Genomic DNA, 12343 nt, shown 5'->3' on the forward strand with positions numbered 1-12343 from the left:
AACATCATTCAGATTTATGTCACAGCACCAAATCCGGACAGTGTGTTGATGTGAACATAGCCATCACAAAGACAAAGCCAATCAGTCCTGTCTTTCTGTCTGCCTTATAGAAGGATGCTGAGATGGCCTGGCATATCCATCTGTGGATCCATGAGATCTTCACTTACTATATGTCTGTGCAAGTTCTCACCCTTGGTGGTTGATGGTTTCACAAAGTCTACATGGAAGAGTATAAGTCCTAAAGACAACGCTTCATCTGCCTGACAATTCCTAACAAGTTAATGAAGGTCTGAGTGTTAGTAGATGGGCGTCCAAGCTTTTGCACATGCCACAAGTACTATTTCATTACAAGCTGTGTGGCTGGTATTGTCGTCACCTCGTGAGTCTGTGTGTTTGTATCATCTTGGCAAAATGTGGTCCTGGAGACACCTACTGTAGTGGGAACTACCAAAGAGATCTGTCTATCTGTGGACAGATTTTGTTGTGTAGTGTAGTTGAGATCAAAAGGTTCAAAGACGGCCTGTTTTTGGTTTTTTTTGTTTTGTTTTTTTTCATTTCAGGTAATTTCCACATGAACAAGCACTCTTCATCTCTTGAGCCCAAACACATCTTAACTCCAAACCCACCACACACACACGCATGCACGCACGCATGCACGCTATATTTCTGGTAACCTATCACTCACATAATGCATTCCCTAAGCCCCGTACCCTAACCTAAACCTTATTCTAACCTTAAACATAGAACCAAGCCTTAAGCCTCAAACAGCCATTTAAACATGTGGGGTCCAGTATTTTGGTTCCCACACAGCTGTTGAACCCTACAATGTAGCAGCACCCTGGTTTTAATAAAAATAAGCCCACACACATGCACACACACACGCACACACAGTCAGCTGCTCTACTACTCCGAGTTTTCAACAGCATGTGCCTGAAAGGTGACAGATGCACAAACTTTGTTTAGTTTACACAGTTACTTAGCTACCTGGTTTTGGATTGTATCTTAACCCTGTGATACTACTGTATGTGACTGTATTATATAGTATTGTATTATTAAGAAAATTTCACTGTCAGTATAGTTGTTGTGCAGTACATTATCACACCAGCACAACCAGGGGCTGGGCTCCTGAGCTGAAAACTGGAAACTGGGAAGACTTGCTGCTGTTGAACCCTTGAAAGTTTTTTGTTTGTTTGTTTTTTTGGTAATTGGAAGTATTTGAAAGGCAAATAGCTGTTATACTCGTACATGAAGCCATGACAATCTAATCTAGAATGCTGAGGTGGAGTAACTGATCCAAATCCTGGTTTCAGCAATACTGAATTAGTGACCCTGACAGTGCAGTGAGATGAGTGAGCGTGATATGTGAATGTTCGTATGAAAAAGAAATGCAGCAAGAAATAGATTCAGATATACCACCTGGACAGACAAACGGCGAGTTGCTACACTGTTAGGACAAATCATTAATATGTTATTACATTGAAAATGCAACAAACATCTTACCCACTTTATGAGCCACGCTTTGTCATGCAAAATTCTGTATTCACAAAAATAAATCATCATCCTTTGTTGCGACATCATGATTCAGGCATAAAAAAATGAAGCACATCCATCTGGAGGCAGCTTACAGATGTCTTCCACTGGCATTATTCAACTGCTTTACTTAATGAATCACACAATTCGTAGTACATATGGATTAAAATGTTTATTTATTCAGGAAAATGAATCATGTATTAAAAAGTTAAAAGATTTAGAGCAGTATAAAGAGAAGTGCAAAACGTGTGAGAGCTTGACATCTTAGTCGGGTTTGTCATAGCTGTTTTACAGCTTAGAGAAAGGCAACAGAGTGTTACACAGTCTGTGTCTCGGGTGGTCCTTCATCTAAAAGTAGGACATATTATCTGGAAGAGAAAACAGACAAAAATTGCGCTTTTGAGCGATTACAGGGATCGCGTCTGCTTGTCAAGATGAACACTTTCAAATCAATATGATACCTCTGGTAGTCAGATTTCAAGACAAGGGGTTGGTGGATTTTTTTTTTTTTTTCTAAAACATTTCATTCCACAGGAAGGTCCAATCCTGACCTGCTGGTGACCTCTCTCTCTTTTTGATACATAGCAACTGAGCAGCTGCAAGTTGAAACTCAAGACCACTTAGTTTCAGATGTTATTTTTAACTACGTGAATGCCAAACTTTTCTACATTGTATGCGCAAACGGATTAGAGACAACTGTATTTCTCTAGGAAACTGCTGAAATAATATCAGTGGACACTAATGATAAATCCTTCCATTCATTATACTGTGTTTTAAATGAAAGCTCAGTGTTTCTATTCTTCATTTATTGTCAACATGTTTCTGAGTTCTCAGCTTGTTGCAGGACATGAAGCTAGTGGTTCAAATCAGTAACACTCCATGCCACTTGCACTTTAACATCAGGTCTCCACAGGGCTGCAGCTCTACCACTTCTGATGACTCCGGGAAAACATTTTTTTTGATGCTATGGTGGTTGGTTTAGTAACAGTAACTGTCAAATCAGCATTGAGGAGGGAGTTTTGGCCAGGAAACTGACTGAGAATGTGAAAGGGTTTAACCTTAAATCAATCACAAGGAAATATTCTGAAAAGTAGGCTCATAAGAGATACGATTTTTTGTGTTTGATGGACTTCAAGGTCTTCACCCTGACCTGTACCTACATCAGAGTTTGATGGAGTAACAAAAACTGCTACAAGTCTATGATAAATCTTAGCCACAACAAACCTTAGACAGGCTTTAGTTAGTTAAGTGGGCTAAGATCAACATGCAGTAGTCCAGGGATACTGTAAGTAATATGAGGCATTTTATTAGATATCACACATATTTAATTAAATTTTAAGAAACATTTTTGATCCTCTGATTTCTTTCAGGTTTTGAAATTAAATACTATGGTAAGTGTCACCAGTAGACCATTTGTTCTTTGTCATGTGTTTGATGCCCATCCAGAGTCCCATAACAGGTATATTTCAGACCTGTGGGAGACACTGGACACAGCAGTCCTCTCTACTCAGCATGATAACCACTACAAACTTCCCTGCAGTCTAACACTAACTCTCTGTTGGTTAGGCCATGCATTCAGTGACTAACCGTCATTATCAGAGTCAGAGTCGGCGAGGGGGGGGATGCGGACGAGGATCTGGCGACGGTCTCTCTGGACCACCAGCTGCAACTTCCCTCTGGACTTCTCTATCAGCTTCCCAGCATCATGGAGAGAGAGGTTCTCTGTTACTGTCCCATTGATCTGTGCATGCACACAAACACACAGATACAAACACAATACGTGAGTTATCTGAATTTTATGTATTGCATAGTTGTTGTCTTGGCCAGGAAAATCTTGATCTTGGAGAGGCTATTCTTATTTGTGTAAAATTTGAAAATGTAGATAAAAGTGTGATGTTATCACTTGCATTTATTCGTGGATACTCAACATGTTTCTCAGAACAGTGAGAAATGAGACATCATTTCAAGATCATTTGTTTGTTCCAGCAAAAATATTTTTGTATGTGGTGTAAGTTTTTTTTTTAGTTTAACACTAGAATCAAATAACAAAATCAGATGTTCAATATTAGCCTGACAAAAAGCATTTTAATGTTAGTATTATAACCAACTATTCTAGTACTCATATCTTATTATTAAATATGTAACTATTATGTAAATTACTCTCTGTTTCTAGTGTGGACATGAATTGTTCTTCAGATTCTTTCATTTGAAAGGGTTTTTGATGCCACAAAGGTGTGACAGCACCTTTTATTTTACAAGAAAAGAAAGCCAAAAATTGAGAAGAGAAAGAAAAAACATTGCTTACCAACATCACCATAACAAAGATACATTTGGCATTCCTTTAACTGTGTCCTAATTCCTCACAGCTAATTTAGGAGCCCTCAGAGGGTCTGAGGATCATAGGTTGAATGCTGTGCTGGATGACTTATCTGTGACGGATGTGATTGCATGGCTGCACTGTGAGTAAATGTGTGCACCTTGAGAATGATGTCTCCCTCCTGCAGGTTCCCATCCTTCGCAGCCAGGCCTGTGCTGGTCATCTGTTTAATAAAGATCTGACTCCCCAGACGAAGACCATACTCTACAAAAACAAACAGAAACACACTACAGTTACTCCAGAGCCCTACTGGAACTGACTGAGGACGTTTTAGGCAGGAATGTTTTGACAATATAGGACCTGAATGCACTGCTGGCCAGCATATGATCGCATAAGAAGTTAACCCTCCCCCACCCCACATTTTTTATCAATCACTAACAATGACATCGGAAGTACCTAATAAAAGGATCCAATTTTAGGTCAGAGTAAAGGTCAGAACGTTCTCATCAGCAAACGGTTTATTTTCCCAACGGGAATCTTTCATGCAACTTAGTTTCACTCCATATTTTTCCCCAGTCATCCCCCCTTCAGTGTCTCCATGACCCCCAGTGGGGCCTGCCCCCCAGTTTGAGAAGCACTGGCATATGATTTGAACACCTGGATGCCAGATTTTTCAGCAGCACACACGGACACATCAGCCAGTTAATGTTGGGACCAGAGACCATCTGTACACCACATTTCAGCCCAAAGCATTTGCTTCAGGACATACAGATGACACGTAAACTGTTAGCAAAAGATGCTCTACAAGTTCATTTCAATTTTACATACTACTAAATCTAGCTATTGTATATTAAATCATTTGATATTAGATACATTTTGCAGTCAAGTTTTTCTTTTCTACAGCTTCTATATTGTTCAACCAAATTAAATGCAGTTAGAGAAGCAGGATTTTGTAGCAGCTACGTATTTAAATGTAGTTTAGTTACTACTAAGATGGAACTCACATCTCCACCAAATTCATCACTCAGTCATCCTCTCCACAATCACAAACTGTCTAACCGATAAAAAAATGGATGGACAACAACTTTCTAAAACTCTACAGCAATAAAACAGAACTCATCATCATCAGACCCAAAGCTCTCCTCCCCTCTGCCCAGGACTTCTCCCTCCTCACCGATGGTCACAATGTCACCCCCTCCCCCTCAGTATGAAACCTCGGCATTACAATGGACCCCCACCCTCACCTTCAAACCCCACATCAGTAACATCACCAGGACATCCTTCTTCCACCTACGCAACATCACCCGTCTTTGTCCCTCCCTCTCTCACTCCGCTGCAGAAATACTCATCCATGCCTTCATAACCTCCAGACTTGACTACTGCAATAGCATTCTCTACGGACAGAACTCAGCTGCCCGGCTGCTCACCCACACTCGCTCCGGAGACCACATCACCCCCATCCTCAAACAGGTCCACTGCCTCCCTGTCCAATATCGCATCCAATACAAACTCCTCCGCATCACGTACAAAGCCCTAAATAACCTTGCTCCCCCCTACCTTACTGATTTTCTCCATCGTCATTCCCCCAACTATTCCCACCAAACTACTCACATCAAAAACAGAAGCCTTCTAAAGACAAGCCCCCATCCTGGAGCAGCTACTACTCAACTGGCTCCCAGTTACGCAGATCTAAGGTAAAACAGGCAGCCACAGATGATAGCTAATGTGTTTTACCTTCGTTGGGTCTGTTCTTCACCAGCAGGACGTTGACAGGCTTCTCTAGTGGCTCCAGCTCTCTGGAAGGTTCTGGAGATGGCGGGGTGTCATTAAGCTGGTCCCTGCTCCTATACCTCCCTCCTTTACCTCCTCCTTCTCCTCGCTTGTACTTGTCATCCATGCGGTAGTTGTCCCCGGGGCTGCGTCCTCGGCTGTGGTACCTCAGACGGTTAGTGTTGGTGTCCAAACCTCTTTCCAAGCTACCATCCCTCCTGGATCTGTCCGGGCTGGGTGAGGTTCTCTCCTGACTCCTTCCACGGCTCCTTCCTCTCTGGTTGTAGTCCTGCCCTCCCCTGTACTCGGGGTCTAGGTATCCTTTGCTGTCAGAGGTGTGGTCCCGTCCTTCGTCACGGTACCAACCGTCATTGTCAGCATCATAGTAGTGGCTAGAGGGGGTGTATTCCCAACTCTCTCCACTTGGGGAAGGAGGCTGCTTCAGGGAGTGAACTGCCACCTTACGAGGTCTCTTCACCATCTGACAAGAAAAAAATGTTATTGAACGTCATTGAACATCCATACCAATTATATAAAATTGCCTGTTTGTTACAATAATAATACAAGACACAGTGAGCCTGAAACTCCCTCTCATACTTTAGTAGTCTGATTGGCTGGGAAATCACAGATAGATAAATTAAAACTAGAAGAAACTTTAAACTTAGAATCCTGTTTCTTCCGTTTACAGTTACAGTTACAGTTATGTGCAAAGATTTGGGTAGCCCTGGGCAAAGTAGTATTTTGTTTATTTTTGAAGTTAAGTAAATCCAACCCCTGCAGCAAACAGACATTAAAAATGAAGGTTCTTCAAGCGTTAATGTAGCGTTACATTTTCTGTAATGAACTTACAAAACAGGAAAAAACATTAAAATAACAGACAAAAATCCAGTAATTGCGCAAAATTTGGTTACTACTTAGAACTAGTAATTTGCCCCAGTCATTTCCATACATATGTATTTGAAGGGACACATGAGATGTTCTGTGAACAGCATGTGAAAACATTAAAAAAAAAATACAACTTAAAATCATTGTATGTCTCACTGAAGTCCAGACACCAGGACAGTACAGGCAATTGTACTGGATGCAAATTAAATCCATGAAAAGGACAGAAAAAAAAGCTACTATGGCAACACACAAATGTGGCCAGAGTATCAATACACCAGATAATTAATAACCCTAATGTCAATATACCACAGTATTAATAACCCCAATACTAATACAACCCAGTTTTAATACCCAGAATATCAATAGTCTGCGTATCGATACACCAGAGAATGAATAACCTGAATATCAATACCCCAAAATATCAATGACTTGAATATCAATACACCAGACAATCAATATCCCAAAAATCAATACACCACGGTATCAATAACCACAATATTAATATAATCCAGTATCAATAACCCAAATATCAACAGACTAGAGAATCAATAACCTGAATATTGATCAGTTACCTGCATATCAATACACCAGTGTATCAATGAGCTGTATATCAATAGCAAAGTAGCTGCAGCTGACACTGTGCTTGAGGAGATCAATCAGCACTTCACTGAGCTTGTTCACGTTCTACTTTGACTCCAGAAAACGAGACATTGCTTAATCTTCACTCAGTCCAGCATGTAATTAATAAAAACATATCTTATACAAATAAATATCAAGACTTTATTAAGAACTGTACTGTATTTATCTGGGCAAAAATTACAAACACTGCCTGTCCTCTGCTGGACACCCTGTGTCTTCCTTGTGTGTGGTTCATACTCACTATTTTGGCCACTTTGCCACATTTACGGAGGGACTGCACAGCAAAGGAATGAGGCACATTGTCCATGGGGATGGAGTTGACCTGAATGACACGATCGTTCTCACTGGACAAAAAAGATGCATACAAATAATAGAAGATTACGATGAGAACAAAAAAAAAAATAATTGTCAACAGTAAAAATGTTTCACATATAATGCAGTCTTACTTTGTGACAATTTGTAATTCCACTAATCCCAACTACAGAAACACAATCTTTGACCTAGTTTGACTTCTGTCTTGTCAGTGGAGATAATCTAGGGGAAAATGAACCGAGTACTTTGGTACTTCTGTACAACTGTTTTACTATAAAACACTTAGCTCATGCAGGACAAGAAGTTTAGTGTACATTTATATAGAGGCCTTTTTAGCATGTTATTTTGCAGAACTCTGACACAGAGCTGTGCAAGTTAATGTTACACAAACACAGATTTCATCAGTGTAGTAGAGATGAAGTTGTGGATATGACACTTTAACCAGTACACAGCAGCAACTCAATCTACTGGGGCAATTTCTGTTGAGGATTATGGTAACTGTTTGACAGACGTACAAGAGTAATCCATCTGCTGGTCCTCCTTGCAGCACATCTGACACGATGATTGACGTCTCACCGTTCTCCACGTTGGGGTTGTCACGCCCACCTGACACAGCGATACCAAAACCCATCTTAGAGTCCTACAGAAAAAGAAGCCAATTAGTAAATACAGTACCTTCAGACAGGATGCCTGACAAAACACATCACTGAGTCAAACTGGGTTTACAGTTTGAAGTGGGGTGATTTATTTTCCCCCGGATAGTTACAGAGGTGCTGACTGTTTGGTTTTGTTGACAACTGGAATAACCTTAGTTATTGTCTTTACGTCTATGTCTAGTGTAAAATATACTGTGTCTGACGTTAACTCTGTCTCTTTAAAATGACCTGTATAAACCGTTTAAGGATTTTACCTAGTTCATTTTGGATGAAACATGATTGCTGCTGGGATTATTGTCCACTGGGAACATTTGGGTTTTTTTTTTTTCATTCTATGGAGTGCTACCTTCTTATGCTGCACTGAAGTCATAGGGAGCTGGTCAGGGTGGATAGTTGGCACAAAAAGGATTTTTATACCAGAGACTGGAGTTTGCATTCTGAGTTTCCTGTGAGTTTAGGTTTCTAAAAAACTTTGCTTCAGGTTAGGATAGGGAACGGTCATTGTTGGGATCAAGTGTTGACTTGAAGTATGCTTACGTAAAGAGTTGACTTGAAGAATATTTAACCAAGACCACCATCTTTCCTTCACCTAAACCAAGTGCTTTGAGCTGCCTGAAAGTAACCATCAACAGTAAAGCATGGTAAGAACACTAATGAAATACATCTACTGTCGTTTTGCAGATTTGTTTAGTACTAGGCTGATTAAAAAAAGTAACTTCTTTCAAATGCTATTTGCTGTTTCAAATGAGTTGTACATAGACATAATTTGTAAGAGACAGGTCTCTGATGTGAATGTGAGTAGTGGTGCTCTTTTTTGCTTTTCCAGTATAGTCTATTGACCACAGAGTTCAGTGTGGAGAGGCAGCCAAAGGGTGGGTTAGCTAGGGTCAGGGCAGGTCTATTTTTAGAACAATGTTCATTTGCATCTGGCCTAGCAGAGATAAGGGTCATTTATTCAATCACTGGAGGACATACCATAGCTTGCATTTAGATGTGATTAAATATGGATTCGGATTAAGTAGTTGTTTCTTGACTGAGAGTAAGTTCAATTTAGATCCTACACCTCAGTCTCCCAGTTGATCCAGTCCTGCCCAGCTGATGAAGTAGCCACACAGTTGTTCTGACTATTAATAAGATTACAGACTGACAGAGGAAAGAACAACCATTCATGCTCAAATTCTCACCTACAGACAATTTACAGTCACCAATGAACCTGATCTGCATGTCTTTGGACTGTAGGAGGAAGCTGGGGTACCTGACACAGGGTAAACATGCAACCTCCACACAGAAAGATGAACCCAGAATCTTTTTGCTGTGAGACTACAAAAAAGTTATTCACCCCACCATATGTAGTATCGCCAAACTACTAAATATGAAAATTAAATTTCTAGTCAACAACTAGAAGTACTGCATGGTGGTGGTGTGCCTCTGCGTGGTTGGGTGCCTGTTTGTAGTAGATGTAGAGATAGAGGTTATGGGTGTTTTGTAGTGATAATGGAAATGTTTGGGAAGGTTAGTGTTGGACGTTCACAAGCAAAACTTACACAAGATCACAGTGGCCTTGACCTTTGACCTCCACTACATATTGACTCCATCTTTGACAAGCAGTGATAATATGTGCAAAGTTTGAAGAGCATCACTCAAAGACCTTGCCACATCCACCCGGAGCCAGCAGTAGAGTACAAGCCGTCCATTTTCTCTCTGTACTGCCTCTTAGCTGCTGTAATGGCTTTCCTCAGTCCATACTTTGCAGCTTTGTACTCCATCTCATTGCCTGATCTAAATGCAATGGACAGAGCACGCAGCATGTGGTGTACCTGACTGTTTATCCAGGGCTTCTGGTTGGGGAACATCCTGACTAGTATGATGGGCACAATGTTGTTAACACAAGTGCTAATGTACCCAGTCACATACTCAGCATAAACCTGCATGCTGACGGAAGAGTCCTCCAGAGTGGCTGCTGCTTTAAACACATTCCAGTCTGTCTGAGGAAAACAGTCCTGCAGGGTACTCTCAGAGTCTCTGTGGTCCAGAGTTTAACTTGTTTGGTGACATGGTTTGTTTGTAGGCCAAAAACACAGCAGTAAATTCCCTTGGTAGATAGTAGGGACGGCATTTCAGCAGTAAAAACACATCTGGCGAGCAATGCTTATGAACAGTCTGTATGTCTCCACACCACAAGTTGTTAATAAATAAGCAAACACTTCCCCCTTTGGCCTTACCGGAGGCTGCAGCCCGGTCTCCTCGGCACAGCTGTCTGAAAGCCAGGTCACTTTGAAAATTAGAGCGCAGCACTCTCTTATTTCCCGTTGTGTTGTGATCCTGGCACTTAGCTTGTCCAGCACGTTAGTTAGCAAGAGGCTGGGCAGCGGTGGTCGGCTAGCCCGAGCTGTTAGCCTAGCAACTACCTAGAGATCGGAGGGTCACCGGTTCGATTCCTCGACCAAGCACAATGGATACGAACAATGGAGATGGGTGGTGGTGAAGGAGACAACCCCAGCTCACCGGGCTCCTTCTAGTGAAGCCTCCTGCCACAGCGTTTCTAGTTTCTAGCATGTGCACGCTTGTGTGTGTGTTTCGTTCACTTTGAGTGGGTAAAATGCACAGAATAAATTTCCCCAGCTTGAGGGACAAATAAAGGATTAAAAACTTTTAAAAAAACTCCCTTGCGTAGACGCAAGGGAGACCCCACTCTCTTGGGGTCAGCTTTTTCACTCACACTCTGGGCTGTGTGAGTTGGCGATATCCAGCAGTGCCTGTCTGTTGTATGTTGGCATTCGTGCACTGCAGAAAGAGCAAAAAGCACACAAAAAAAAAAGCCCGACGTCCACCACGCAGGGCACCATGTTGCTATAACATATTCTGAAGCACAACATATGCATTAAGGTTGCAGCGGACCTTTGACCTCTGACCTCCACAATCTAATCAGTTCATCCTTGAGTCACAGTCAACATTTATGGAAAGTCTGAAGACCATCCAGACATAAAATGAACATAAGGTCACAGCGACCTTGATCTTCGACCTTTGACCTACAAAGTCTACTCAGTGTATCCTTGAGTCAACACAGACTGAGCCACAGTCAACATTTGTGCAAATTTGAAGACAATCCCTCAAAGAGTTCTTAAGATATCACATTGCCAAGCAAAACGTAAACACGGTCATAGTGACCTTGACCTTGATCTAAAACCTCCAAAATCTACTCACTTCATCTTTGAGTGACAGGGAACATTTGTGCAAACTTTAAAAAAAAACGTCCTTCAAAGTATTCTTCAGATATTGCATTCGCCTGCATAAAATTAAATGTACGACCACAGCAACCATGACCTTTGACCTCTAACCTCCAAAATCTACTCAGATCATCCTTGAGGCACAGTTGATATTTTTGCAAAGTTTTAAAGTCATCCCTCAAACAGCTCTTACAATATGATTTTACTATGCAAAGCATAAAAATACTGTACCACACCCTCCCTAACTCTGTTTTGGCCACTACAGTCTATTTTTCTGAAGTGGTAAGGTACAACTACTGTCCAGATGTGCCAGCTAAAAATACTGTCATGTCTGTGCTCCAGGCAAACAGGGGTAATAAAAAGTTCTGAGGAAAATGCACACACGGACGATACTCTCCTTATCAATGTGTGGCAGTAGTGAGTCACTTCATGTTTTGTCAACCACCGTAAAAAGTAAATTGAACAAAATGTAAGGCGACCACAACAAACACGGAGTAAATTCACAGGAGTGTTGACTGTTACCAGTTCAGAAGAAGAAAAGAGTAAGATCACCAAGGGCCAACAGGCCACAAAAGAAAACGACAGTGGAGTAAGACTAAAAAAAAAAAATTATAATAATGTGTACAATAACAGGATGGGCAGAAACGAAGCAACAGCTAAGTTTCTGAACAGCCCAGCTACATAACCACTGGCACTAGTGCTGAAATGGCAGTTTGGTGTGGGAATTATTTTTCTGTTACAGATGTTTGCTGGTGTGATTCCATATCACACCACAAGAGAGACTGCCACAAAGTATAAGTTACATATCTGTGTCTCTGTTATTCATATCAACTTTCTGCTGCTGCCCACGCATTTCTTAATGGTGTGTTGTGCTATGCGTAGTGTATTTATTTTTACTGTACAAAGACAAATCTCCAATGAGGTGGACCACAAAGTCAATCAAATAGTGCAGACATTTCTTAAATATTTCTTCTTCATTGTACATGAATATTCAAACGTTGTTTTCT

General features: G+C 41.1%; 1 protein-coding gene across 4 annotated transcripts in view; it reads right to left on the reverse strand.

The window, feature by feature from the left end:
* LOC121184155 (tight junction protein ZO-2-like) overlaps positions 1-12343 on the reverse strand; it is a 63094-nt gene that overhangs the window by 24303 nt on the left and 26448 nt on the right. For all 4 annotated transcript variants that reach the window (XM_041041616.1, XM_041041615.1, XM_041041613.1 and 1 more), the window contains exons 3-7: positions 7969-8093; positions 7383-7485; positions 5582-6098; positions 4008-4111; positions 3118-3271 (exon numbers count right to left, since the gene is read on the reverse strand). In XM_041041616.1, the coding sequence (XP_040897550.1) occupies positions 3118-3271; positions 4008-4111; positions 5582-6098; positions 7383-7485; positions 7969-8093 (1003 nt within the window). The remainder of the gene's footprint in view (positions 1-3117; positions 3272-4007; positions 4112-5581; positions 6099-7382; positions 7486-7968; positions 8094-12343) is intronic.

Source organism: Toxotes jaculatrix, chromosome 7 (genome assembly GCF_017976425.1).
Source record: "Toxotes jaculatrix isolate fToxJac2 chromosome 7, fToxJac2.pri, whole genome shotgun sequence".
In the NCBI taxonomy this organism is placed as follows: Eukaryota; Metazoa; Chordata; class Actinopteri; family Toxotidae; genus Toxotes; species Toxotes jaculatrix.